The sequence below is a fragment of the Prionailurus bengalensis genome, chromosome E2, assembly GCF_016509475.1.
Source record: "Prionailurus bengalensis isolate Pbe53 chromosome E2, Fcat_Pben_1.1_paternal_pri, whole genome shotgun sequence".
In the NCBI taxonomy this organism is placed as follows: domain Eukaryota; kingdom Metazoa; phylum Chordata; class Mammalia; order Carnivora; family Felidae; genus Prionailurus; species Prionailurus bengalensis.
In genome coordinates, this window is record NC_057352.1 from 25,276,072 (window position 1) to 25,303,195 (window position 27,124).

The following is a 27,124-nucleotide window of genomic DNA, read 5'->3' on the forward strand; positions in this document are numbered from 1 at the left end:
TTTCTAACCTAAGGCTAATCACTGTGATGAGTGGTTAAAATATACAGTACATCTCCAGAGGTTTTGGAGGCTTGGACCTAGTTTTGTTGGCACACTGCAGTGTGATGTAGAGGAGTGAACAGCAGTATGAGGTCCTTCCCTACCCATTCCCAACTGACTTATTTTGAATTACCACAAGCCAGAAAACCTAAGTCTTTAATCAAACCTAGGGCAGGTCACTCAAGTATACAACAAATGAGTAGATATTGGCTAGCTGACTCAGTGTCTGCTGTCCAACTCCAGGACACCCCCAATCATAGCAAACAGGAAGGCTCCTTGAGAGATTTCCTCACCCCATCACTTTTCATTTATAGTATGTAGTCTGGAATTCCCATCATCAAAGACAATGCCATTGAGAAATCCTTTCAATTCCATTCGCTTGAACTTTTTTCTTTGAATTCTTATGAAAGCAATGTAATGGAAGAGCCCTCTGAAATCTAGACTTTGTATTTAAATCCCCTCTCAGTGTCTATGGTGGTATACTTATTCCTTGTGGTCTGTCCTATTTCTCAATGGCTCTGAGAGATGTACATGAACTGTACTACAACCATTCTTCCTTTTCTTCAAAGCACTCTATGATGCCTGACCAAGTCCAACACCTCCCTCTTTTAAGCTACACTAACAGATAAAACAGCCTGCAAACTAACCGGGACCCCTAGTGGACAAGGTAATATCAGAGCTCCTTTATCTGATGGCTCCCAATGTCATGGCTAAAGGACCAGTCAGAAGCATGAGTTTCTAGGTGAAAAAGCAATCACCTGGACTCCAAGAATCACTTCAGACAAGTGGAGATAGGAAAGGGAGGGCAGAAATGTTCTAAAACAGCATCTCAGAATGACAAAGGGTCATCCATTCATATCACCTCTTAGATATGTCCTCCTAACTAACTGTCCCCTAGTCTTGGAATTCTCCATGCAACATTAGGCCTGACCTAGGCTCAGTGCTTCTCTCCACCTATGAAGGGTTTTTTTCCCCCTGGTCTATCAAGAACCAGTACTTTTTTTGTAAGACACAATAAAAATTACTAGAAAAAAGGAGGCCAGGGAAGCAGGCATACAAAGCACAAGCCCTAATTCATTAGATTCAACAGACATAAAATCGCCAAACTGGCGATTCTTAGTCCTTTTTTCTTTTTTAACTTTTTTAAAATTTCTCATTATAGACAGGTAAGAGTTTAACTTGCTTCAGTCCATGGATCACTCTTGGATAGCCTGGCTCCATCTATAAAATATGGGACTGCAGGTCAAGCATTAGCCTCACAAGGCTAAAAAGACAGACTTGAAGTCACATGAGGATTCATAAAACCTCCTCCAGGCTTTACCCCAACACCTTCAGCCCCCACTTCTATGCTCTCCTGGGCATACCCTTATCACATTACTGTTGGTCTTCACACCAGATGAAAATTCTCAAAGCTAGGGACCCTATCTTGTTCACCTTTATACCCAGTGCCTGTACTTGGCATATAGTAGGTACCCAATTTTTGTTCAGTAAAGGAATGTGTGAATTAAGATTAGCAGAGCTTTGGTTTATTTCCTAAATCTGTTCTCTTCACCTCACCAAAACAATGGGAAATACTTTATACCCTGTACTGACATTTTACCTCTGAACCTTCCTGAGCTCAAATTCAAGTATTCTCCTTGAGTCACGTCTTTATTTCTCCAGCTGTATTTCACAAAATATGTGAATAGAATGAACATGTTGACTTCTATTCCACAAGTTTATACTGAGTAAAGTGGCACCTGCAAAGTACAGAAAGGATTTGCTAGACTAAAAGGGTCTACAGAGAAGCTTAGGATACTTGGTAGATTTTTTTTTTTTATGAAATTTATTGACAAATTGGTTTCCATACAACACCCAGTGCTCATCCCAAAAGGTGCCCTCCTCAATACCCATCACCCACCCTCTCCTCCCTCCAACCCCCCATCAACCCTCAGTTTGTTCTCAGTTTTTAACAGTCTCTTATGCTTTGGCTCTCTCGCACTCTAGCCTCTTTTTTTTTTTTTTTCCTTCCCCTCCCCCATGGGTTCCTGTTAAGTTTCTCAGGATCCACATAAGAGTGAAACCATATGGTATCTGTCTTTCTCTGTATGGCTTATTTCACTTAGCATCACACTCTCCAGTTCCATCCACGTTGCTACAAAAGGCCATATTTCACTTTTTCTCATTGCCATGTAGAATTCCATTGTGTATATAAACCACAATTTCTTTATCCATTCATCAGTTGATGGACATTTAGGCTCTTTCCATAATTTGGCTATTGTTGAGAGTGCTGCTATGAACATTGAGGTACAAGTGCCCCTATGCATCAGTACTCCTGTATCCCTTGGATAAATTCCTAGCAGTGCTATTGCTGGGTCATAGGGTAGGTCTATTTTTACTTTTCTGAGGAACCTCCACACTGCTTTCCAGAGCGGCTGCACCAATTTGCATTCCCACCAACAGTGCAAGAGGGTTCCCGTTTCTCCACATCCTCGCCAGCATCTATAGTCTCCTGATTTGTTCATTTTGGCCACTCTGACTGGCGTGAGGTGATACCTGAGTGTAGTTTGGATTTGTATTTCCCTGATAAGGAGCAATGCTGAACATCTTTTCATGTGCCTGTTGGCCATCCGGATGTCTTCTTTAGAGAAGTGTCTATTCATGTTTTCTGCCCATTTCTTCACTGGGTTATTTGTTTTTCGGGTGTGGAGTTTGGTGAGCTCTTTATAGATTTTGGATACTAGCCCTTTGTCCGATATGTCATTTGCGAATATCTTTTCCCATTCCGTTGGTTGCCTTTTAGTTTTGTTGGTTGTTTCCTTTGCTGTGCAGAAGCTTTTTATCTTCATAAGGTCCCAGTAATTCACTTTTACTTTTAATTCCCTTGCCTTTGGGGATGTGTCGAGTAAGAGATTGCTACGGCTGAGGTGAGAGAGGTCTTTTCCTGCTTTCTCCTCTAAGGTTTAGATGGTTTCCTGTCTCACAGTTAGGTCCTTTATCCATTTTGAGTTTATTTTTGTGAATGGTGTGAGAAAGTGGTCTAGTTTCAACCTTCTGCATGTTGCTGTCCAGTTCTCCCAGCACCATTTGTTAAAGAGACTGTCTTTTTTCCATTGGATGTTCTTTCCTGCTTTGTCAAAGATGAGTTGGCCATACGTTTGTGGGTCTAGTTCTGGAGTTTCTATTCTATTCCATTGGTCTATGTGTCTGTTTTTGTGCCAATACCATGCTGTCTTGATGATGACAGCTTTGTAGTAGAGGCTAAAGTCTGGGATTGTGATGCCTCCTGCTTTGGTCTTCTTCTTCAAAATTCCTTTGGCTATTCGGGGCCTTTTGTGGTTCCATACAAATTTTAGGATTGCTTGTTCTAGTTTCGAGAAGAATGCTGGTGCAATTTTGATTGAGATTGCATTGAATGTGTAGATAGCTTTGGGTAGTATTGACATTTTGACAATATTTATTTTTCCAATCCATGAGCAGGGAATGTCTTTCCATTTCTTTAAATCTTCTTCAATTACCTTCATAAGCTTTCTATAGTTTTCAGCATACAGATCCTTTACATCTTTGGTTAGATTTATTCATAGGTATTTTATGCTTCTTGGTGCAATTGTGAATGGGATCAGTTTCTTTATTTGTCTTTCTGTTGCTTCATTGTTAGTGTATAAGAATGCAACTGATTTCTGTACATTGATTTTGTATCCTGCAACTCTGCTGAATTCATGTATCAGTTCTAGCAGACTTTTGGTGGAGTCTATCGGATTTTCCATGTATAATATCATGTCATCTGCAAAAAGCGAAAGCTTGACTTCATCTTTGCCAATTTTGATGCCTTTGATTTCCTTTTGTTGTCTGATTGCTGATGCTAGAACTTCCAACACTATGTTAAACAACAGCGGTGAGAGTGGGCATCCCTGTCGTGTTCCTGATCTCAGGGAAAAAGCTCTCAGTTTTTCCCGTTGAGGATGATGTTAGCTGTGGGCTTTTCATAAATGGCTTTTATGATCTTTAAGTATGTTCCTTCTATCCCGACTTTCTCAAGGGTTTTTATTAAGAAAGGGTGCTGGATTTTGTCAAAGGCCTTTTCTGCATCGATTGACAGGATCATATGGTTCTTCTCTTTTTTTTTTGTTAATGTGATGTATCACGTTGATTGATTTGCAAATGTTGAACCAGCCCTGCATCCCAGGAATGAATCCCACTTGATCATGGTGAATAATTCTTTTTATATGCTGTTGAATTCGATTTGCTAGTATCTTGTTGAGAATTTTTGCATCCATATTCATCAGGGATATTGGCCTGTAGTTCTCTTTTTTTACTGGGTCTCTGTCTGGTTTAGGAATCAAAGTAATACTGGCTTCATAGAATGAGTCTGGAAGTTTTCCTTCCCTTTCTATTTCTTGGAATAGCTTGAGAAGGATAGGTATTATCTCTGCTTTAAACGTCTGGTAGAACCCCCCTGGGAAGCCATCTGGTCCTGGACTCTTATTTGTTGGGAGATTTTTGATAACCGATTCAATTTCTTCACTGGTTATGGGTCTGTTCAAGCTTTCTATTTCCTCCTGATTGAGTTTTGGAAGTGTGTGGGTGTTCAGGAATTTGTCCATTTCTTCCAGGTTGTCCAATTTGTTGGCATATAATTTTTCATAGTATTCCCTGATAATTGTTTGTGTCTCTGAGGGATTGGTTGTAATAATTACATTTTCATTCATGATTTTATCTATTTGGGTCATCTCCCTTTTCTTTTTGAGAAGCCTGGCTAGAGGTTTGTCAATTTTGTTTATTTTTTCAAAAAACCAACTCTTGGTTTCGTTGATCTGCTCTACAGTTTTTTTAGATTCTATATTGTTTATTTCTGCTCTGATCTTTATTATTTCTCTTCTTCTGCTGGGTTTAGGCTGCCTTTGCTGTTCTGCTTCTATTTCCTTTAGGTGTGCTGTTAGATTTTGTATTTGGGATTTTTCTTGTTTCTTGAGATAGGCCTGGATTGGAACGTATTTTCCTCTCAGGACTGCCTTTGCTGCATCCCAAAGCGTTTGGGTGTTGTATTTTCATTTTCGTTTGTTTCCATATATTTTTTAATTTCTTCTCTAATTGCCTGGTTGACCCACTCATTCGTTAGTAGGGTGTTCTTTAACCTCCATGCTTTTGGAGGTTTTCCAGTCTTTTTTCTGTGGTTGATTTCAAGCTTCATAGCATTGTGGTCTGAAAGTATGCATGGTATAATTACAATTCTTGTAAACTTATGAAGGGCTGTTTTGTGACCCAGTATATGATCTATCTTGGAGAATGTTCCATGTGCACTCGAGAAGAAAGTATATTCTGTTGCTTTGGGATGCAGAGTTCTAAATATATCTGTCAAGTCCATCTGATCCAATGTCTCATTCAGGGCCCTTGTTTCTTTATTGACCGTGTGTCTATATGATCTATCCATTTTTGTAAGTGGGGTGTTAAAGTCCCCTGCAATTACCACATTCTTATCAATAAGGTTGCTTATGTTTGTGAGTAATGGTTTTATATATTTGGGGGCTCCCATATTCGGCGCATAGACATTTATAATTGTTACCTCTTCCTGATGGATAGACCCTGTAACTATTATATAATGTCCTTCTTCATCTCTTGTTACCGCCTTTAATTTAAAGTCTAGTTTGTCTGATATAAGTATGGCTACTCTAGCTTTCTTTTGGCTTCCAGTCGCATGATAAATAGTTCTCCATCCCCTCACTCTCAATCTAAAGGTGTCCTCAGGTCTAAAATGAGTCTCTTGTAGACAGCAAATAGATGGGTCTTGTTTTTTTATCCATTCTGATACCCTATGTCTTTTAGTTGGCGCATTTAATCCATTTACATTCAGTGTTATTATAGAAAGATACGGGTTTAGAGTCATTGTGATGTCTGTATGTTTTATGCTTGTAATGATGCCTCTGGTACTTTGTCTCACAGGGTCCCCCTTAGGATCTCTTGTAGGGCTGGTTTAGTGGTGACAAATTCCTTCAGTTTTTGTTTGTTTGGGAAGACCTTTATCTCTCCTTCTATTCTAAATGACAGACTTGCTGGATAAAGGATTCTCGGCTGCATATTTTTTCTGTCTAGCACCCTGAAAATCTCGTGCCAATTCTTTCTGGCCTGCCAAGTTTCAAAAGAGAGATCAGTCACGAGTCTTATAGGCCTCCCTTTATATGTGAGGGCACATTTACCCCTTGCTGCTTTCAGAATTTTCTCTTTATCCTTGTATTTTGCCAGTTTCACTATGATATGTCGTGCAGATCGATTCAAGTTACGTCTGAAGGGAGTTCTCTGTGCCTCTTGGATTTCTATGCCTTTTTCCTTCCCCAGTTCAGGGAAGTTCTCAGCTATTATTTCTTCAAGTACCCCTTCAGCACCTTTCCCTCTCTCTTCCTCCTCTGGGATACCAATTATGCGTATTTCTTTTTAGTGTATCACTTAGTTCTCTAATTTTCCCCTCATACTCCTGGATTTTTTTATCTTTTTCTCAGCTTCCTCTTTTTCCATAACTTTATCTTCTAGTTCACCTATTCTCTCCTCTGCCTCTTCAATTCGAGCCGTGGTGGTTTCCATTTTGTTTTGCATTTCATTTAAAGCGTTTTTCAGCTCCTCGTGACTGGTCCTTAGTCCCTTGATCTCTGTAGCAAGAGATTCTCTGCTGTCCTCTATACTGTTTTCAAGCCCAGCGATTAATTTTATGAGTATTATTCTAAATTCACTTTCTGTTATATTATTTAAGTCCTTTTTGATCAGCTCATTAGCTGTTGTTATTTCCTGGAGATTCTTCTGAGGGGAATTCTTCTGCTTGGTCATTTTGGATATCCCTGGCGTGGTGATGACCTGCAGGGCACTTCCCCTGTGCTGTGGTGTATAACTGGAGTTGGTGGGCGGGGCCGCAGTCAGACCTGATGTCTGCCCCCAGCCCACCGCTGGGGCCACAGTCAGACTGGTGTGTGCCTTCTCTTCCCCTCTCCTAGGGGCGGGATTCACTGTGGGGTGGCGTGGCCTGTCTGGGCTACTTGCACACTGCCAGGCTTATGATGCTGGGGATCTGGCGTATTAGCTGGGGTGGGTAGGCAAGGTGCACGGGGGCAGGAGGGGCAGGCTTAGCTCGCTTCTCCTTAGGTGATCCACTTCAGGAGGGGCCCTGTGGCAGCAGGAGGGAGTCAGATCTGCTACCAGAGGTTTGGCTCCGCAGAAGCACAGAGTTGGGTGTTTGCGCAGAGCAAGTTCCCTGGCAGGAACTGGTTACCTTTGGGATTTTTGGCTGGGGGATGGGCGGGGGAGATGGCGCTGGCAAGCGCCTTTGTTCCCCACCAAACTGAGCTCTGTCGTCCGGGGGCTCAGCAGCTCTCCCTCCCTTTGTCCTCCAGCCTTCCCGCTTTCCGAGCAGAGCTGCTAACTTATGTCCTCCCAGATGCTAAGTCGCGTTTGCTGTTGGAACACAGTCCGCCCGGCCCCTCCACTTTTGCAAGCCAGACTCGGGGGCTCTGCTTGGCCGGGGAGCCGACCCTCTGCCCCGGCTCCCTCCCACCAGTCCGTGGAGCGCGCACCGCCTCGCCGCTCTTCCTACCCTCTTCCGTGGGCCTCTCGTCTGCGCTTGGCTCCGGCGACTCCGTCCTGCTAATCCTCTGGTGGTTTTCTGGGTTATTTAGGCAGGTGTAGGTGGAATCTAAGTGATCAGCACGATGCACGGTGAGCCCAGCGTCCTCCTATGCCACCATCTTGACTCTTATCTACTTGGTAGATTTTAATGGTACCAATTCTATAACTTTATTCTTTAAAACCTGATGTCTTAGTCCATTCATGCTGCTATAACAAAATACCATAGGCTGGGTAACTTATAAACAGAAGTTTATTTCTCATAGTTCTGGAAGGTGTTAAGTCCAAGATCAAGGCACCAGCATGGCTGAGTGAGGGCCCTTCTCCAGGTTGCATACTGCCAACCTGTGTTTTCACAAAGTGGAAAGGAGCAAGCAAGCTCTCTGGGCCTCTTTTATAAAGGCACTAATGCCATTCGTGAGACTCCACCCTCACGACCTAAGCACATTCCAAAGGCCCCACCACTCAACATCTTTGGAGGCTAGGATTTCAACATATAAATTGCAGGGGTGGTGGGGAGAGGGGGATACAAACATTCAGACCATAGCACCTAAGAAGTGCTAGACATCTATCAATGTGGGTGAAGGGGCAGATGGTAAGGTATTAAGTGAGGTGATCATTTGAAAATGTCCATACATTTGCAAAGTCTCCCTTCAAGAGGTGGAGCTTAATGTAATTCCTCTTACTCTTGAGTATGAGTTAGTCTTAGTGACTCCTTTCTAACAAACAGAAGAAGGCAAAAACAACAGTATGTCACTTCTAAGGTCAGGTCATAAAAAGGCATGTGGTTTCCTCTTTGCCCTCTCTCACATGGGTCACTTTGGAAAAGCCAGCTGCTGTCATGAAGACTTTCTAGCTGCCCTTGTAAAGGCCCACAAAGAAAGGAATAGAGGCCTTTAGATAATGGTCATGTGAATAAGCTTGGAAGCCAGTCCCAACCAAACCTTTAGATGGTTGCAGCTCCAGGCAAAATCTTGAGACACCCTAAGCCAGAACCACTGGCTAAGCTGCTCCCAAATTCCTAAGCCAGAACACCATGAGATAAATGTCTGTTGTTTCAACACACTAAGTTTTGGAATAATTTGTTACATGACAAATAAAGGTGGTGAGCCTTCTGGGAATTAATGTGGAAGTACCATGCCTAAGGAGAAGAGAATAAGGCCAAGGAAAGCAAATGAGTATAAACAGAAGAATAGATGGTGCCTTGCTCAAGAAGTGCTTAAAATGAAAGCTTAAAATGAACAAGCAAGTGTTGTACATAAGATTGTCTATTAACCACAGGCATTCTACTAGCTCCTTCTATAAATCTAGCATGAAAGGGTAAAAAGTCCAAAATTGTTAATAGCAACTTTATTGTTTCACTGGTGAAAAAAAAAAAAAAAATCATGGTAATTGTACGATGCATTTCCCCTTAAATTTACAATGAAGGTTATACATAAATTATACTGATCACGAATTTTCTACTTTATGCTACTTAGAACAAAATTATTTTGATAAATATGCCCAGAGTAAAACATAGGTTCTTAATGAATGACGGAGTCCAAATATGCAAAATATAGCTTTTGGTTTTGACCATGGTGCTTTAAAATTCTCAAACATGCATTAATATATTCTAGTTTTAGGGAAAATATTACACATGGCCTTATCTTGCATTTAGGGAAAAACCCAAGCTGAATTTCACATACAGTATCCCTTTCCTCTAAATTAATCTCAAATTGGACTAGAGAACAAAGAGACAGACACTTTCAGGTTAGTACTCCCAAGTAACGAAAGAAATTACACAACCAACAAAACGAAATAAAGGAAGAAGGGCTTCATTAGTAGCTGAGATAAGTGGTGGTTTGCTGTTTTTTTTGTTGTTGGTGGGTTTTGTTTTTTTGTTTTGTTTTGTTTACAGATCACAGGAGTTTTAAATAGCAGATCAATCGTGCTACCTGGGGTGATCAGACAGATTGAGCACTTATGAAGTGAATAGTTTTATTAAGGTCCTGAAGGTGAGTGTCCGGAGGTGCTGGGTAAAACACATCACAGGTAAGAAACGGGAAACCTACCTCAGCATTTCTGAAAGGCACAATCTATGGAGGGGAAACCTAGTATAATAAAACCCTTACTGGATGTACATGGAAAGAAGTATGGTGAGCCAGTTTCCTTTTTAAAGGATGAGACCTTCATAAATTGGCCCCTCAGATTCTGGTGACTCCCGCCTCAAACGCAAATGCTCCAGTGTGTTATGAAAATGTTTGTTAATCTGCTCTGTTTCTTCACTGGACTCAAGATTTGGGAGGTCTTCTCGTATCTTTTGGATAAGCTGGTTCAAAACCTGAATTGTGACCTACAAAAGAACACGCACAGTTTCATAACCAAGCATGTACGATAAAAAAGAAAAGATAATTCAATAAAAACGTTTTAAAGATTGTCTTACTCGCACCAATCACCAGAGTAATCAATCATAAAAAAAGACATATGAAAACATGATCCCTGCTTTGAGCAACAACTATTGGCAATTCACCAAAACAACCAACAAAACAAAATGAAAAAAAATCAATAAAAATTAGAGCATCACAAACCAATAAAAGAATAGCAAAATTTTACTTAACCTACAAATCTTCAACACTGTACTGCTAAAAGGATAATTCATTTAGGAATTATTCTAAACTTGTATGTGATGACCAATCAGTATACTATATTTGTAAATTATTTTGTGTTTTTCAAACAGACAGGGACTTTTTTATAAAATATTCATAACAAAAGAGATGAGAATTTCTTGTACATGATGAGTTCTTCTGTTAGAGAGATTCATCTATAGACAGAAAAGGATACTAGAGAATAAAAGAGACTACTAGGTGAATTCTCTAAACTCTGACCCTCTTAAACAAAAAAAAAGTTATCAAGATCATAAACTTTAATATGTATCAGATCTCTGAAGAGCAGGAAGGGAAGTATTAATTCACTAACAATATTTTATCATAGTTTACTTACCGCATCATTTTCCTTTTCATAAAAATAGATATATCTGTTCAGAATTTCTATAAAAAGTTGCACTTGTAAAGAGGGGTCCATGCACTGATTTGCTATTTTCAGAGCTTTCTTTAAGCATTCCATTACCCTCTTGCCTCCATGAAGCTAGAATAAAAGTGAGGGGATTGGGGGCAAGGGAGAGTATTAAAGAGATTAATGAATCACAAATGTCCCATTTCACACAAAGAAATAAACAGAACCCTACCCTACACTGGCTCTTTTTTAAGGTACACAACAAATTTAAAACCTCTTCATTTTTTTTAAAGACACAGCTATATTTTAAAACATGTATTTGTTTTACATATTCACTTTTTTAAAGAGTATCTATTTCTTTAAATGTTTATTTAATTTGAGAGAGAAAATAAAGGAGAGAGAGAATCCCAAGCAGGCTTCACACTGTCAGTGCAAAGCTTGAAGTGGGGCTCAAACTCACAATGAGACCATGACCTGAGCCGTAATCAACAGTGGGATGCTTAACCAACTGAGTCACCCAGATGTCCCTGTTTTACATATTTGTATCTTAAATGTTTTATATTTATTATGTATACCTTTTTTCTTTTTTTTTTTTTTAGAGAAAATGTGAGCAGGAGAGAGGCAGATAATTTTCTTTTTTAATGTTTGTTTATTTTTGAGAGAGAGAGAGAGAGAGAGAGAGAGAGAGAGAGAGAGAGAGAGACTACAAGCAGGGGAGGGGCAGACAGAGGGGGACACAAAATCTGAAGCAGGCTCCAGGCTCTGAGCTGTCAGCACAGACCCCAACGTGGGGCTCAAACTCACGAATTGCAGAGATCATGACTTGAGCTGAAGTCGGACACTTAGCCAATTGAGCCACCCAGGCGCCCCAGCAGAGAGAATCTTAAGCAGGCTCCATGCCCCATGTGGAGCCTGACATAGGGCTTGATCTCACAACCATGAGATCATGACCTGAGATGAAATCAGGAGTAGGACGCTTAACCAACTGAGCCACCCAGGCATCCCTGTTATGTATACTTTTTAAAGGTAGTAGTATATACTTGCTGTGTTACAATATCCTTAAAGTGGGTCTTCACCACAGTATGTTAACTCTGTACAGTATACTTTACCATCCATTTCATTTATTTTAATAAACAAGGCAATTTTCTTTGTCAAGTTTCCAAGCACTCCAAATGCTTCACTTCCAGCACACCGGCAGCTACTTCCAGCAAACAATCCCCTCTTCTATGACCAGGAATGACCTCCCTCCTTACCTCTTCCCCATTTTTGTCTGTGTTTCTGCCAGACCAGAAGAGATGTGCACAGGTGCTCACAGCTCGGCCCTGATCTGGTTTCTTCAGAAGTTTGGATGCAGCAAGTGCACACTGAGTCCTCAAAGGTTCATGATTCTCTTCACTGAAGCACTTCATCCTCTCAAAAGTACCAATGATCAAGGTGATGGCAGCAAGCTGTGCTTTGGAATCACTGATTTCATCTTCATACAGAGAAAATGCCTGGTGAACAAGAAGCAGAAGAGACCTTTACTACTATCTACTCAAGCATTTTCTAAAGTACTTCCCAACAAACCCCCATCGTGTGAGACACTCTGTAGCCCCTTCAGATCACAAGATGCTGACCCCTCCCTTGGAGAAGCACAAGGCACAGCTGATATGGAAAGATACTGACAACTTCCAACAAAGAAACTTGTTTTAACTACTGTTTAACCCAGAGTTCCCAAGCTGAATAAAGGTACTTTTTACCCCATGAAACACTTTTACCTAGGCTTACCTAGAAATCTTAAATCTCATTAGCACCCAGTAACTGATCCATTTTCCTGTTCCAAATCAATCAATATGACTACAGTATTAAGGAGTTCCAAGATGGTGGGAAAGGGATAATTACAAATTCAGTTAAGAGACAATCCATGTGCACTAACTGCCATAACTACAGACAGGTGGCTGAACACAGCAAAATTGTAACATTAAACACAGAAAGGAGAACAGACCATCACCTGGGACATAAATTCATATGCTACTGTTTCGTGATTTTCAAAACCAATTTCTCCAGCAGCTAGAGCCCCTTGAAGAAAAAGTCTTAAGGGTAATTCTGCCAGCTCTGCTTTGATCAAAGCACTGATAGTCTGGTGAGCAAATGAAAAAATCTTCTGGCATTTTTTTTCCCATTTGTCATCCTAAAGGGAAAAAAAAATAGTTTAAATTACCTTACTTTCAAGATTAACTTGCTCAAGAATATTCATTTTATGTGAAACGTCTTTAGAACAGGGAAAGCAGGAAAGCTGAGCTCAAGGTTCTCCTGGTATCCTTCTTCTGTTTCATTTATAAAGCACACAAATGAATCAAGCACAATGTCTTCTCAAAACATCAATTTGTAGTTACTGACTTGACCATTTTTGTATATTTGGCATTTGTTTTTTCTCATCAGAAAATCAACACATACCCCAATTGGACAGAATTAAGAAAATAAACCAAAGAATTTTAAAAATTGAAATCATCCCTAAATCTACCATCCAGCAATAATCAGTAATAACATTCTGATGTTAAGGTCTTCTTTTTTGTCTATGCAAATCATAACTAACTAGGATCTCTGTTCTGGTTTTGTTTTCTACTTTAACTCACCAGAAGAGTAAAACTGGGTTCGTGCTGCATATACTTGCACCCTTCACTTATTTTGTCATAACTTTTCCTCATGATACGAAGTTACTGGAAATCATTTTAATGACTAGAAACTTTTCACAAACTGGATGTAGGATAACTTACTTAACTACTCCCTTTGGAAATAATCTGCAATATGACAATGAATGCTCTGTATACATAAAGATTTATTGAATCCTTATTTCCTTAGTATAAATTCTTAGAAGTGGACTTTATTAGCTCTTTTAAGGCTCTACTTACATAATGCCAGAGTTTTCTAGAAAGACTGTACTATTTCACATACCCACCATTACCAGATGAGAATTATCATCACACCATTGCCACTGCTGAACCTTATTTTTCTTTCCTTTTTACCAGTTTAATTTCTAAAACAGAGGTTCATTGTTGTAATTACTAGTGAGGTTAGATATTTTATCCATGTTTAACCATCAAAATTTCTTATTAAAGCAATCAATTCTTTTCATTTTTAAAATCAGATAATAGTCAAGGATTAAATGCAATAATCCAAGTATTATACACAGTCCTCGGCATAGTATACGGCACGTAGTAAATGCTGGCTGCTATTTCCATTGTTACTTTCGCCAAAATCTATACATAGAATGCTGGAAAAGGGTCTAAATGAGTGGCTGGCATGATAAAAACTGGCCAAAAGCTGTTATGTCATGCTGGCATATCCACTAAATAAATCTGCTTCTCCACTATTAGAAAAGTAAGTTTACCGAGGCTTACTCCTTAACACTAACTGACTGTCCAACTATCAAGTATGCTGTATTTAAGTATTTTCTATAAAACTGTATTATCGAAGACTTAAGTCATGATTCTACTTAAGGAATAAGTGCGTAAAAAAATGTACACAATTCATAAAATAATTCAATTTTAGGCTTTTGGAGAGAGGTTATTATGCAATGTCAGGCCCTTTCATTAGGCAAAGCTACCTTGAATCAGACCTTACCTGTTACATACTTGCAACCTCTACATGAGACTACTGTATCACTTTAGAATTGGTAAAGACCCTAAGAAAGTAAAATCATTCCTAAACTAAAGCACTCTGAGCCAATTCTCTAATAAACTTATCAATGTCTCACAAGTAATCTTTAAATACAGGAAAAACTCCTAGCATAAATTTATACTGTTTTAATCTTTCATTTCTAAGTGTTTTTATGTGATCCCTCAGCTACTATGCAATCTACCAACACCACTGTTAGGAACACTTAATACAGGATGCATAATGAATTAACTTATTGAAACAGGAATTTTATTATACCATTGTCTATTTTTTTATATGTCTCAATTTCTATAATAAATAACACATACAGATGAAGAAAAAAAGAAAAAAAAGTAATGACATACTTAAAAGTCAACCCACCACTTTAGAATTCTCTTTGTAGCGAAACGCCAGCTGGTAAGCTGCAAATACCAAAGGTGGCAGTGTGAAGCGAATCCGTTGATTTCCACCAGCTCCAAAATGTTTTCGTGCCGTGTTTAAAATCTGACCCCCCCCAAAAAAAACAAAACCCAAAACATTAATCTTTCCTGAACTATGATTAATCATTTATAAAATTAAATGAGGGCTCTAATCATTGTCACTGCTACCATTTTTGACTGTATCTAATATGCAGCAGGCTTTACAGTAGATGCTTTACATTTCTTATCTCACTGGGTCAATACAATCAACATCGCAACAAAGACAGATAGTAACCCCATTTCACAAATGAAGAAACCCGAGGTTCAAAGGTAATCTGCCCAAGGTTATACAAGCAGAGACAATGACAGATGTACACATATTTTCATATACATATGTACATAGTATACTGTGTTTATAAAAACTGCAGGCTCTGGGGGAACCTGGGTGGCTCAGTCGATTAAGCGTCCAACTCTTGACTTCGGCTCAGGTCATAATCTCACAGTTCACGGGTTCAAGCCCCACATAGGGCTCTGCGCTGACAGTGGAGAGCCTGCTTGGGATTCTCTCCACCACCACAACCCCCCCAACACTCCTCCCCCGCTGGCGCACGCACTCTGCCTCTCTCTTTCAAGATAAATAAATAAACTAAAAAAATAAATAAGACTAAAATTAGGGGCACCTGGGTGGCTCAGTCGGTTAAGTGTCCAATTTCAGTTCAGTCATGTATTCACTGCTCACAGCTCAGAGCCTAGAACCTGTTTTGGATTCTGTGTCTCCCTCTCTCTGCCCCTCCTCTGCTCCTGCTCTCTTTCTCTCTCTCTCTCAAAAATAAACATTAAAAAAAAATTTTTTAATAAATAATTAAAAAATAAATTAAAAAATATAAAAAGACTGCAGGCTCTGAACACAGACTTACATTTAAAAGTAGTTTCTAGGGGTACCTGGGTGGCTCAGTCAGTTAAGCATCTGACTTCAGCTCAGGTCACGATCTTGCAGTTCGTGGGTCCGAGCCCCACATCAGGCTCTGTACTGAGAGCTCAGAGCCTGGAACCTGCTTCGGGTTCTGTGTCTCCTCTCTCTCTGCCCCTCCCTTGCTTATACTCTGCCCCTCTTTCTCTCAAAAATAAACATTAAAAAAAAATTTTAATAAAAAATAAAAAAATAAAAGTAGTTTCTAACACTTACTATCTGAGTGACCCTGAGTAAAGTATTTACCTTCTCTTAGCTATAAAAGTTTCATTTGAAAAATGGGGTAGTATATTTCTCCTAGGGTTGTTGGGAAATCAAGTAATACATGTGAAGTGTTACCAGTTCCTGACACAAGGCAAGTGCTTAGAAAATGTTGGCTATTAGTAGGATGCAAAAACAGTTATATGCACATTGCTGGTATGTCATACCTCCTAATTCAGAAAAAAAAAAAAAAATACCATTAAAGTCAAAAGAAATGACAATATACTTTAAAAAGAGCCATTGTGAAACATCAGGTTTTTCATAAAAAACACAAATATTCATGAAATATTTTTTAATATGTGTGACACACTGTGTGACATATTCAGATTCTGTATTCACAAAATATCCTCTGATATAATAGACAGATAAGAGAATGCATTCCCCCTTGGGGAGTCAGAGCTAATAATTCTTGTCTTAATTCTCAGTACATAGGCAAAATCAATTGGCTAGATGTGGAAGACATACTTCCTACCACTACATTTGGTATGCAACAAAAAGTGAAAACCAACGTAGCATAAGGGGATCACTTAAAATATCTGAACAATCAGCCAGTCATCGTACACAGATCACACACAGTGCACAGAATGTGACACTGGAGTGCCCAGAATGTTTATCATTAAGCCAAGTCAAAGACTATCATCTTGCCAATAGAAATCAGCTTCTTTTTCACACTGCTTATGAAGGAGTACAAGAGTGTCAACTATAACAAAAGAAATCAATAGAAGGAGAAAGTCAGGACTCAACCTCAAATAAAAATGTTCCTCATTTTAGCAGTCTAACTATAGAGCTTCATGTATCTAACAACAGTTAAACTCCACCTTGCCCAAACAATAATTAAACAGCCATCTGTGCTACCTTTCATTAAAACAAATCATCTGGTATCAGTCACCAATATTCCTACTCAGGCAACATGTTATTCATTTCACAAAGATTTACTGAGGACTAATGATAAACAAAGGGAGAACCTCAACTGATCGTTCTTTACCAAGAAAAAGAGGTTAAGAAAAAAAAGACAATTTTAATTCTAAAGTGTTTTCATAAATTTTCAATGTGGCAAACACATACAACTTATATTTTCAAACCTTCGAAACATAAATACAACTGAATATGAGGACTGCTGTTTATACTTTAAATTTTATTATAATAAACAGTGGACAATTCTAAAAACAGCACAGTTGAAAAAGAAAATGAACATGGAATGAGTACTGAACACCCAACTAAAGGAGGATGGGCTTTCTGCAATTCTTAAGAAGTCTTCAATGAAACTAGAGCAACCAACTTATTCCCAATAAGTTCACAATTATGCATTTATATATAAAGTGAAAGTCCATGGATGTCACTTAATCTTATTCGGTTGCAATTTTTTTTAAACTTTCTAAGGCCACAGCTGCATCAGACCATTCAAGTCACATCTACATGTGATTTCACTAAGAGCTGATGAAGCTGTGTAACTGAGTTAACTCATACCAAGTACTGCTGGTCAGGGTCCTCAGACCGTAGAAGATGAATGAATCTGCCCACAAGGCTCTGCTCATCAGCAAAGTCTTCTGGATCAGGGTCTTCTATGGGCTGATCTGGCTGATCCTGAATCAATGTGGATACCAAATTCATTATGGAATCCACCTATAACACAAGAGACACAGAAACCCATTGAAGTGAAACTATCAGCATATAAAATCAGTCAAAAGTGTTTCTAGTTGTATAAAGTTATCAAATAGTATTAACAATATAATTCCTTTTGTTATAAGAAAGTTTACATATGTTGATACAGATATAGACAAGAGTCTGGAAGAGATGCACCAAATTTTTTTTTGGCATTTTATTTTATTTTTTTAATAGTTTATTTTTTAATTTACATCCAAGTTAGTTAGCATATAGTATAACAATCATTTCAGGAGTAGATTCCTTAATACCCCTTACCCATTTAGCCCATCCCCCTCCCACAACCCCTCCAGCAACCCTCTGTTTGTTCTCCATACTTAAGGGTCTGTTATGTTTTGTCCCCCCTGTGTTTTTATATTATTTTTGCTTCCCTTCCCTTATGTTCACCTGTTCTGTGTCTTAAAGTCCTCATATGAGTGATATCATATGATATTTGTCTTTTTCTGACTAATTTCACTTAGCATAATACCATTTAGTTCCATCCAAAAGATGCACCAAATATTAATTAACAGTATTATTCTCTTACTGGTGAGATTATAATTTCTTCTTTATACATATATATATTTTTTTCTAATTTCTGATTTATATAATGAGTAGCTAATTATAACCTTTTTTAGCATTACTCTCTCCTCCCATTTCATGTGTCTTTCTCAAGATCTAAAATCCTAACTACATTGTCTGTTTTCCTAATATAGCATGTTGGTATTCTCTTACCTGGTCTTGAGAGACAATTTCTGTGTTATAATCCAGAACATTACTAAGCACATAACAACTCATACTCTTTCTGGACTCATAGTCAAAATACTCAAAAAGTGGGTGAAAATGTTTTAATTTCAAGACTGTTAAAATATTGTTGTAAGTGTCAACAGGTATCTTCAAAAGTCTGGTGAGCTCCTTTGAAACTGCACTACTGGTAGCAATACTACAAAAAGAAAAACAACAGCCCTTTAATGAATAAAATTAGCTTTCTATATATAGAAAAACTCATTGCATAAAAATTTTTCATTTATACATTAAAGGAAATAGGTCAAGTGAATCATCCCATCTCAAAATACTCCAATGACCTTCTTCAAGAAGATAGAGATGTCTATCTAAACACAAACACGTATTCACCTCTTAATTTTCCATTAATACAAATAAGATGTAACACTCTCCAACTCAACGACCAGGTTGTACAGCTTGAGGTAAAATAACTATCTAGAATTTGACATTTCTAAGAAAAGTATTTTAAGTGGTAGTTAAGTTCCTGGGTAGCCAATAAATACTGTATATTCATGATGAAAATCAGTAGTAAGAAAAACCCATGCAAAACCAGCACCTCTACAAAACAGTTTCTTCTGCATCAGATGTTGGTGATTAAGGAAAAGCAGGCTAAATTCAAGGTAGTAGCTCATAGCAGCATTCTGTTGAGATGAGGCATATCCGGGCATTTATAAGACCTTCAGAGGTTGGGATTTCTAATTCCTTATTTTGTCTAATTTTACTTTAAAACTTACTTGGTGGGGGAATGTAGACACATAATTTAATTTTCTCTCATATTTAACATTCAAGATCTGGAATGTTTTTCAGTTCAAAAAAAAAAAAATGGAAATAACCAAAAAAAGGGGGGTGGAGTGCCAAATAAAAGGAGGTAAAAGGAAAATGAGAAATCTTCCTGATGTAGCTAAACCACCAGAAAGGAGATGGAAAGGAAAAAGATGGTATGAAGTAAAATTATGAATAATTTTATTATTAAAAATATACTTTTTAATTATTAAAAAATAATTGACCCCATGTTCAGATGCAATGCAGGATGGGACAGTAGGAGGACTGCTAGTGAAAAGGTAAAGGGACCAGAATTGCCCACAGTGGCCACTAGAGGATGCCACAGACTAGGACAGCATAGTTGAGGAAGCTCCCAAGTAGGTAACAAAATCAACTTTCCTTGATGGTATCAAAATCAAAGCTCAAAATAGAAAAACATTTCACACCAATTTAATTTTCACACCTTAAATATATATGTTTCTAATTTTTCAAAACTTATTCATCTGTAGGAAATCACTTCTTATGGAAACACTGCTTAACATAAACAGTTGACCCATGAACCACACAGATTTGAATTGTGCAGGCCCACTTATACATGATGTTTTTCTACAAATACAGTACAGTACTATGAAATGTTATTTTCTCTTCCTGTAATATTCTTATAATTTTCTCTTTTCTCTGGCTTACTTGATTGTAAGAATACAGTATATAATACATAGAACGTAGAAAATACGTGTTCATAGCTGTTTTTTGTTGTTAAGGCTTTGGGTCAACAGGAGGCTATCAGTAGTTAAGTTTTGGGGGAGTAAAAAGTTCTAAGCAATTTTTCAATTGTACACAAGGTCAGTGCTCCTAATCCCAACATTGTTCAAAGATGAACTGTTAATTTTCTTACCAGTTTGAAAACTCATTCATATTCTGAAATGGAAAGACTGCTTATACTCCATGAGGGCCACTACTTTATCAATGTACATAATCAAGGAATTGGTTGGCACTTTCTGCCCTGTAACACCAAGCAAGTCAATCTAACAAACGCTTCAGACAAATGCTAACATTTCCAAAAGCAATTAAGAATAACAAATCTGGGATTAAAAAAGTGTTTTATGAGGGTTTTTACAAAAATGTAACTTTGACTTACTGTTCAAGGTTGAGCTTATTAAATATCTCCACTGTAGTTTCTAGAACTTTATCAACATAGTCCACACGATCAGGGTAACACTTCATAGCAAGATTAATGAGAGAGACTTGTAAAGACACAACGTCCTCAGAAGGCATGTCTTGTCTAGACTGAAATGTTTAGAAAACCACAGAATTTAAACAATCACAAAAGGATATACCAGCTGAGAAGTTTCCAAGTTTTGAGAATTTAGAAAAGCCATTCAAACCTGTATTACTGTAGCCACCTGCTGTGAAAATATGTCAAAAAGTTTAATATCTGCTGGGATTCCAGGTCCATCTTCACGGTGAGCAAATAAAGCTAATCTGAAAAAAAAAACAATCTTTATTTTAACAAATACAGGGATTTGAGTGGTGGGATCATGGGTGACATTTTATTCTTTATACCTTACTGTATTTTCTACAAGGTATTTCTCCTAGAACATTAAAAAAGATTTTAAAAAAGAACGTGGAATTGAGCCATTCCCTCCATTCATTTTTTAATTAAGTTTTTATTTTAATTCTAGTATAACAGCATTCTATCAGTTTCAGTGTACAGTATAGTGATTAAATTATTCCATACATCACCCCATCCTCATGACGAGTGAGTGCCCTCCTTAATCCCCATCACCTATTTCACCTATTCCCCACCCCCCACCTCCTCTCTGGTAACCACCAGTTTATTCTTTACAGTTAAGAATCTGTTTCTTGGGATGTGTCTTTTCTTTCCTTTGCTCATTTGTTTCGTTTCTTAAATTCTACATGAGTGAAATCGTATGGTATTTGTCTTTCTCTGACTTATTTCAGTTAGCATAACACTCTCTAGCAAATACATTGTCATTGCAAATGGCAAGATTTCATTCTTTTTTTATGACTAAACATATGTATATATATAACACATCTTCTTTATCCATTCATCTATCCATGGGCATGGGCACTTGGGCTGCTTACATAATTTGGCTATTGCAAATAATGCGCTAAACACAGGGGTGTATGTATCCCTTTGAATTAGTGGTTTTGTATTTTTGCGGTAGATACGCAGTAGTGCGAGTATTGGATTGTAGGGTAGGTTTGTTTTTAAGTTTTTGAGGAACCTCCATACTGTCTTCCACAGTAGCTATTCCAGTCTGACTTCCAATCAACAGTGCAAGAGGGTTCTTTTCTCTCCATATCCTCACCAACACTATTGTTTCTTAGATTTTTGATTTTAGCCATTCTGAGAGGTGTGAGGTATCAATCATCTCATTGTAGTTTTGATTTGTATTTCCCTGATGATGAGTGATATTGAGCACCTTTTCACATGCCTGTCGGCCATCTGTAGGTCTTTGGAGAAATGTCTGTTCATGTCTTTGGCCCATTTTTTTAATTGGATTTTTTTCTGGATGTTCAGTTTTATCAGTTCCTTATATATTTTGGAAACTAACCCTTTATTGGATACGTCATCTGCAAATACCTTTTCCCATTCAGTAGGCTACCTTTTAGTTTTGTTAACTGTTTCCTTCACTATGCAGAAACTTTTTTTTTTAATTTATTTATTTTGAGAAAGAGAGTAAGCAAGCAGGGAAGGGACAAAGAAAGAGGGAGAGAGAATACCAAGCAGGCTCTGCACTAGCACCAAGCCTGACATGGGGCTCAATCCTATGAACTTTGAGATCATGACAGGAGCTGAAATCAAGAGTCAGACAAGTAACCAACTGAGCCATCCAGGTGCCCCAGAAACTTTTTATTTTGATATAGTCCCAATAGTTTATTTTTGCTTTTATTTCCCTTGCCTCAGGAGACGTATCTAAAAAAATGTTCCTATGGCCAATATCAGAGAAATTATTGCCTGTACTCTCTTGTAGGATTTTTATGGCTTCCAGTCTCACATTTAGGTCTTGAATGCATTTTGAGTTTATTTTTCTGTAGTAAGAAAGTGGTCAATTCATTTTTAACTGAACAGTTTTGTCAATGATGTCTCATTTCACTGAATTCTTACTATATATACATATTTTATACTATACATAGATCTTCAATAGGCCAATTTTGCCATATGCTTTGAAGTCTAATCAAATAGATATGGATAAAAATGCATTAAAGTGACAAATGTATTCAACAACCATGATTTTAAAGAGCAATCTTTAAAAGATAAATTCCATGGGAATGCAACCTGGTGCAGCCACTCTGGAAAACAGTATGAAGGTTCCTCAAAAAACTAAAAATAGAGCTACCCTACAACCCAGCAATTGTACTACTAGGCATTTATCCAAGGGATACAGGTATGCTGTTTCAAAGGGACACATGCACCCCCATGTTTATAGCAGCACTATCAAAATTGACAAAGTATGGAAAGAGCCCAAATGTCCATCGATGGATGAATGGATAAAGAAGATGTGGTATATATATACAATGGAGTATTACTCGGCAATCAAAAAGAATGAAATCTTGCCATTTGCAAGTATGTGGATGGAACTGGAGGTTATTATGCTAAGTGAAATTGGTCAGTCAGAGAAAGACAAAAATCATGACTTCACTCATATGAAGACTTTAAGAGACAAAACAGATGAACATAAGGGAAAGGAAACAAAAATAATATAAAAACAGGGAAAGGGACAAAACAGAAGAGACTCATAAATATGGAGAACAAACTGAGGGTTACTGGAGGGCTTGTGGGAGGGGGGAGGGGCGAAATGGGTAAGAGGCACTAAGGAATCTACTCCTGAAATCATTGTTGCACTGTATGCTAACTAATTTGGATGTTAATTTTAAAAAATAAAAAATAAAATAAAAAATAAAATAAAATAAAAGATAAATTCCATTATCAGCTTCCCTTAAGAGTATGCCCAATTTGCACGTAATTCTTGCTGCCCAGGTTTGAAGAGATAATTTGGAGAATTTGGTATATAAATTCTCAGACTTTAATAACTTAGGTATTTAAAATATAACAAAATGTATTTGCAGAAATAAATCTTCACTTGGGTTTCTGGTTTCATTACGTCAATGATGTGTAAGCTCACAAGCAGGACACCTATTATATCCTGGCACTCAGCATATCAAAGGCAAAGTTTTATACTTTTATACTTTGAGATGATTAAGAATGTTTAGGTAATCACTCTATCACATTTTTTTAAAGAAGAATTTTGAAATATTAAATATGTTTAGTAAATTCCTTTTAGGTTTAAATTTTACTTTAGCCAGTGGTCTTGGGTCATGAGTTCAAGCCCCACATTGGGCTCTGTGCTGACAGCTGAGAGCCTGAAGCCTGCTTTGGATTCTGTGTCTCACTCTCTCTCTGCCTGCCCCTCCCGTGCTTGCACACATGCTCTCTTTCCCAAAACAAAAAACATTTAAAAAAAATTTTTAAAACAAAACAAAAGAACAAGAGTATTCATTATCTCCATGCCTGCTGCTAAGCCTCTTCTCATGCCTAAGCTAGGCAAGCACCTGGTAGGTACTCATACTTACAGAACTAAATGTTCATAATGTAATTACATTAAAATCATTAATAAAGATGTAACAGAAATAAGTAATTCACAGAAATGTTTTAAGTTCATTAGTTCCAAGTCAAAACACTGCCCTGCAGTGTTGGAAATGCTTACCTATCAATTAAAGCAATGATTATGTTTTTCACATTTACATTTTGGTGTAACTCAGCACAGGCCCGGAGAAAAGGATTCAAAGTTTGAAGGTGGAATTCATCAGGGAAAACCTGAAAATCAAATAATAATTGAGTGATACAAGTAAAAGTATTTCACATTATATTCTGGATTTACGGCAAAGGTCATATTTGTGGAAACAATCGTTTAATCTTATACAACTAAATTCAAATACATTACTTTTGAGCCTCTTTAAACATAAGGCCAGACAGAAATATTCCAATAACCAAAGTACATCTACAATTAAACTAAAACAAATGAGAACTAGAAAACATGAAAACTACTCTTCCCTACATTTTGGGGAGAAAAAACACATCAATACAAAGATGAAGTTATCATTAAGAGAAAATCCTTTACTGAGGCCAGCTGATATTCTATCAAGATTTTTTTCAAAACAATGAAAATTAATGAAAGACAAAATGAGTCCTTTTAAAAAGTGAAATGTTCTCACTTACCTGAATAATACACTCCATGAGATATTCTTGAGCCAAAGCATCCCTACAATTCACAACTTGTTCCAATATCCCAGTCAAAACAATCTAAAAGAGTTTAAAAAAATTATTTTTAAATCCTAAACCACTCCTCTAATAACATAAACTATTAATTTGAAAATCTTACTTTAGATTTTTCTTACCCCTATTTCATTTTTAAACTTTAACATTTTACAGAAGAATTTTTAAATAAAAATTTAAGTAAAAAATTCTGGGCTTCTATTTAGTAAGTCATTTAGGACGAAGTTTATTTTATCAATTTTTTCTTTTATAATTTGTGCCTTTTGTGCCCTAAGAAATCTTTGTCTAATTCAATATTATAAAGATTTCCTTTGTGTTTTCTTCTAAAAGTTTTATAGGTGCCTGAGTGCTCAGCCGGTTAAGTGTTTGACTTTGGCTCAGGTTATGATCTGGCGGTTTGTGAGTTTGAGCCCCATGTTGGGCTCTGAGCTGACAGCTCAGAGCCTGGAGCCTGCTTCTATGTTTCTGCTGTCTCTGCCCCTCCCCCACTCTCTCACATGCTCTCTCTCAAAAATAAACATTAAAAAAAAAAAAAAAAAACTTGAAAGTTTTATGGTTTTAGGTTTTATATTTACACCCCTGATCCATTTTTTACTTTTTCTACATGGTATGAGAATGGGTCACAGTTCAAGGGTTTTGTCTGCACACAGATGTCCAATTGTTCCAGAACCACTTGTTGAAAAGTAATGGTACTTTTATCAAAAGTAATTTATCATATATGACAGGGCCCATTCTGGATTCTCTTTTCCAGGGCTCAGCAAATCTAGCTCAATTATCTGTTTTTGTACATTACTTCTATATTGTCTGTGGTTGTTTTTCACTATACCTGCAGAGTTTAGTGTTGTAGACAACATGGCTTATAAAATAAAAAATATATTACTATTTTTCCTTTCTAGAAAAAGCTTGTCAATCTCTGCTTTATTCCTCCCACTGATTTATGTGTTTATCCCTTCCACCAATATCACATTATCTTACTGGAGTTTTAGAGTAAATCTACAGTAATATGTAGTTAATCTCAATTTCAGAAAAATTGGTATCTTAATATTGAGTCTTCCAATCCACAAACACAAACTGAAAATCAATTTACTTAAATCTGCTTTAGTTTTAAAATGGTTTTCAATGTAGTATTATTTAATAAAAATATTTGTAAAAATTAGACCTCAATTTATATACCTCATGACGTAAGAAAAAGTGACAAGTAAAAGGATATAAACCTGTTTGTAACGTTCCACATTTACACCTTCCAACTGACTGAGGCGCACCAAATTTGTTCCCACTAAAATTCTGAGTTCTTGTCTTTCTCGTTCTCTTTTTTCCCTATCTCGGCTATGTCCTTGATGTTGCATTCGCACCCAGAGCTTGTTCATCTCTGCAAAGTTGAGTAGTACAAAATCCATGGAATCACTGATATCACCAGTTGTTTCTTCACTGCAAAGAGACAGTTGAAAAATTCTTTATATACACTATTTATGCCATAGGACCAGCTTTACTGTTATCCCTCTCCTTTGTGCATTTCCTTATTGCATTAATATGTCAACGTTTTCTATTAGAAATTTTAACTTCATTGGCTTAGTGTTCAATTTCAAGGAAAACAGACTCAAGAGAAAAAAAATACCAGGGAGAGAACACAGTACAAGTACAAAGGGACAAAAAACTTTCCCCCACTCTCTATCTGGGGCCAACTTGTCCTTACAGCAACTCCATTAATTCAAAAAGCCTAAAAAACTTGATACTAATAACATACTAACTACATCATTTTATCGAACTTTTCATGGTTCCAATTGGAATATAAGCTTTGAGAGGGAAGAGACTATGTTATTTCCTGCTTATTTTTCATCTTCTAGGATAGGAAACACAGTTTTCAAAATTTTTTAATGACTGCCTAATTAAATGCTCAAAACTGGGGTGCCTGGGTGGCTCAATCACTTAAGCGTCCAATTCTTGACTATGGCTGAGATCATGACCTCACAGTTCATGAGTTCAAGCCCTACATCTATTTTCTTGGGATTCTCTCACTCAAAAAATACATAAATACATTTTAAAAAAATAAAAAATAAATGCTCAAAAGTGACAGTCAAATCATAATAAAACAAATAACCTCGCCATCTCCTCAGCACTGTTAAGTTTTTATCTCTTCTATACTGTTTAACTTTGTCACATGCATGGTAAATTTTTATTATATTCTTTTTCCCTTAAAAAGGAACTGATGTAGATATACTAAAAACTATCGAATTGTGCACCTTAGAAATAAATGAATAAATAAATAAGGGGTGCCTGGCTGGCTCAGTTGGTACAGCATGTGACTCCTGATCTCAGGGTCACGGGTTCAAGCCCCATGTTGGGTGTAGAGATTACCTAAAAAATAATAATAATAATAAAATAATAAAAATGAATAAATAAAATTAAACAAAAAGAAATTAAGTTCCTCAATCTACAGAATCTTCACATAAATAGTTCATCTAGTTGGTTGAAGACCACAGCTGGCTGACTATCTACACCTGTAGAATAAAAGTGCAATGGATGTGGGTACTAGAATACTGGTCACACAAGAGATGGGGCTCTCACTGAAAGGCTTTTGTTTTTTCAGTTTTGGAGTTAATATGTAATTTGTGTACACAGATAACTTAAGTCTCTTATATCCAGGTTATCCAGTCCATAAATTATAAAACTGATAAGATACTCAAGAAACAATATGAAAATTAGCCTCACTTGTGGAAAAAGTTAATCATACCTCAT

At 37.3% G+C, this 27,124-nt stretch overlaps 1 protein-coding gene and 1 non-coding gene across 3 annotated transcripts in view; one reads left to right on the forward strand and one right to left on the reverse strand.

Moving 5' to 3' along the window:
* Window positions 1–7,858: 7,858 nt before the first annotated feature.
* Window positions 7,859–27,124, reverse strand: part of VPS35 (VPS35 retromer complex component) — a 29,882-nt gene continuing 10,616 nt past the window's right edge. For both annotated transcript variants that reach the window (XM_043600795.1, XM_043600794.1), the window contains exons 6-17: window positions 25,603–25,816; window positions 24,332–24,415; window positions 23,820–23,929; window positions 20,472–20,568; window positions 20,225–20,373; window positions 18,277–18,484; window positions 17,368–17,523; window positions 14,632–14,754; window positions 12,605–12,784; window positions 11,868–12,107; window positions 10,603–10,746; window positions 7,859–9,955 (exon numbers count right to left, since the gene is read on the reverse strand). In XM_043600795.1, coding sequence (XP_043456730.1) covers window positions 9,776–9,955; window positions 10,603–10,746; window positions 11,868–12,107; window positions 12,605–12,784; window positions 14,632–14,754; window positions 17,368–17,523; window positions 18,277–18,484; window positions 20,225–20,373; window positions 20,472–20,568; window positions 23,820–23,929; window positions 24,332–24,415; window positions 25,603–25,816 — 1,885 coding nt within the window. In that variant the 3' untranslated portion in view covers window positions 7,859–9,775. The remainder of the gene's footprint in view (window positions 9,956–10,602; window positions 10,747–11,867; window positions 12,108–12,604; window positions 12,785–14,631; window positions 14,755–17,367; window positions 17,524–18,276; window positions 18,485–20,224; window positions 20,374–20,471; window positions 20,569–23,819; window positions 23,930–24,331; window positions 24,416–25,602; window positions 25,817–27,124) is intronic.
* On the forward strand, window positions 26,661–26,733 carry TRNAR-CCU. The gene has a single exon. It is a non-coding gene; the product is annotated as a tRNA-Arg (tRNA).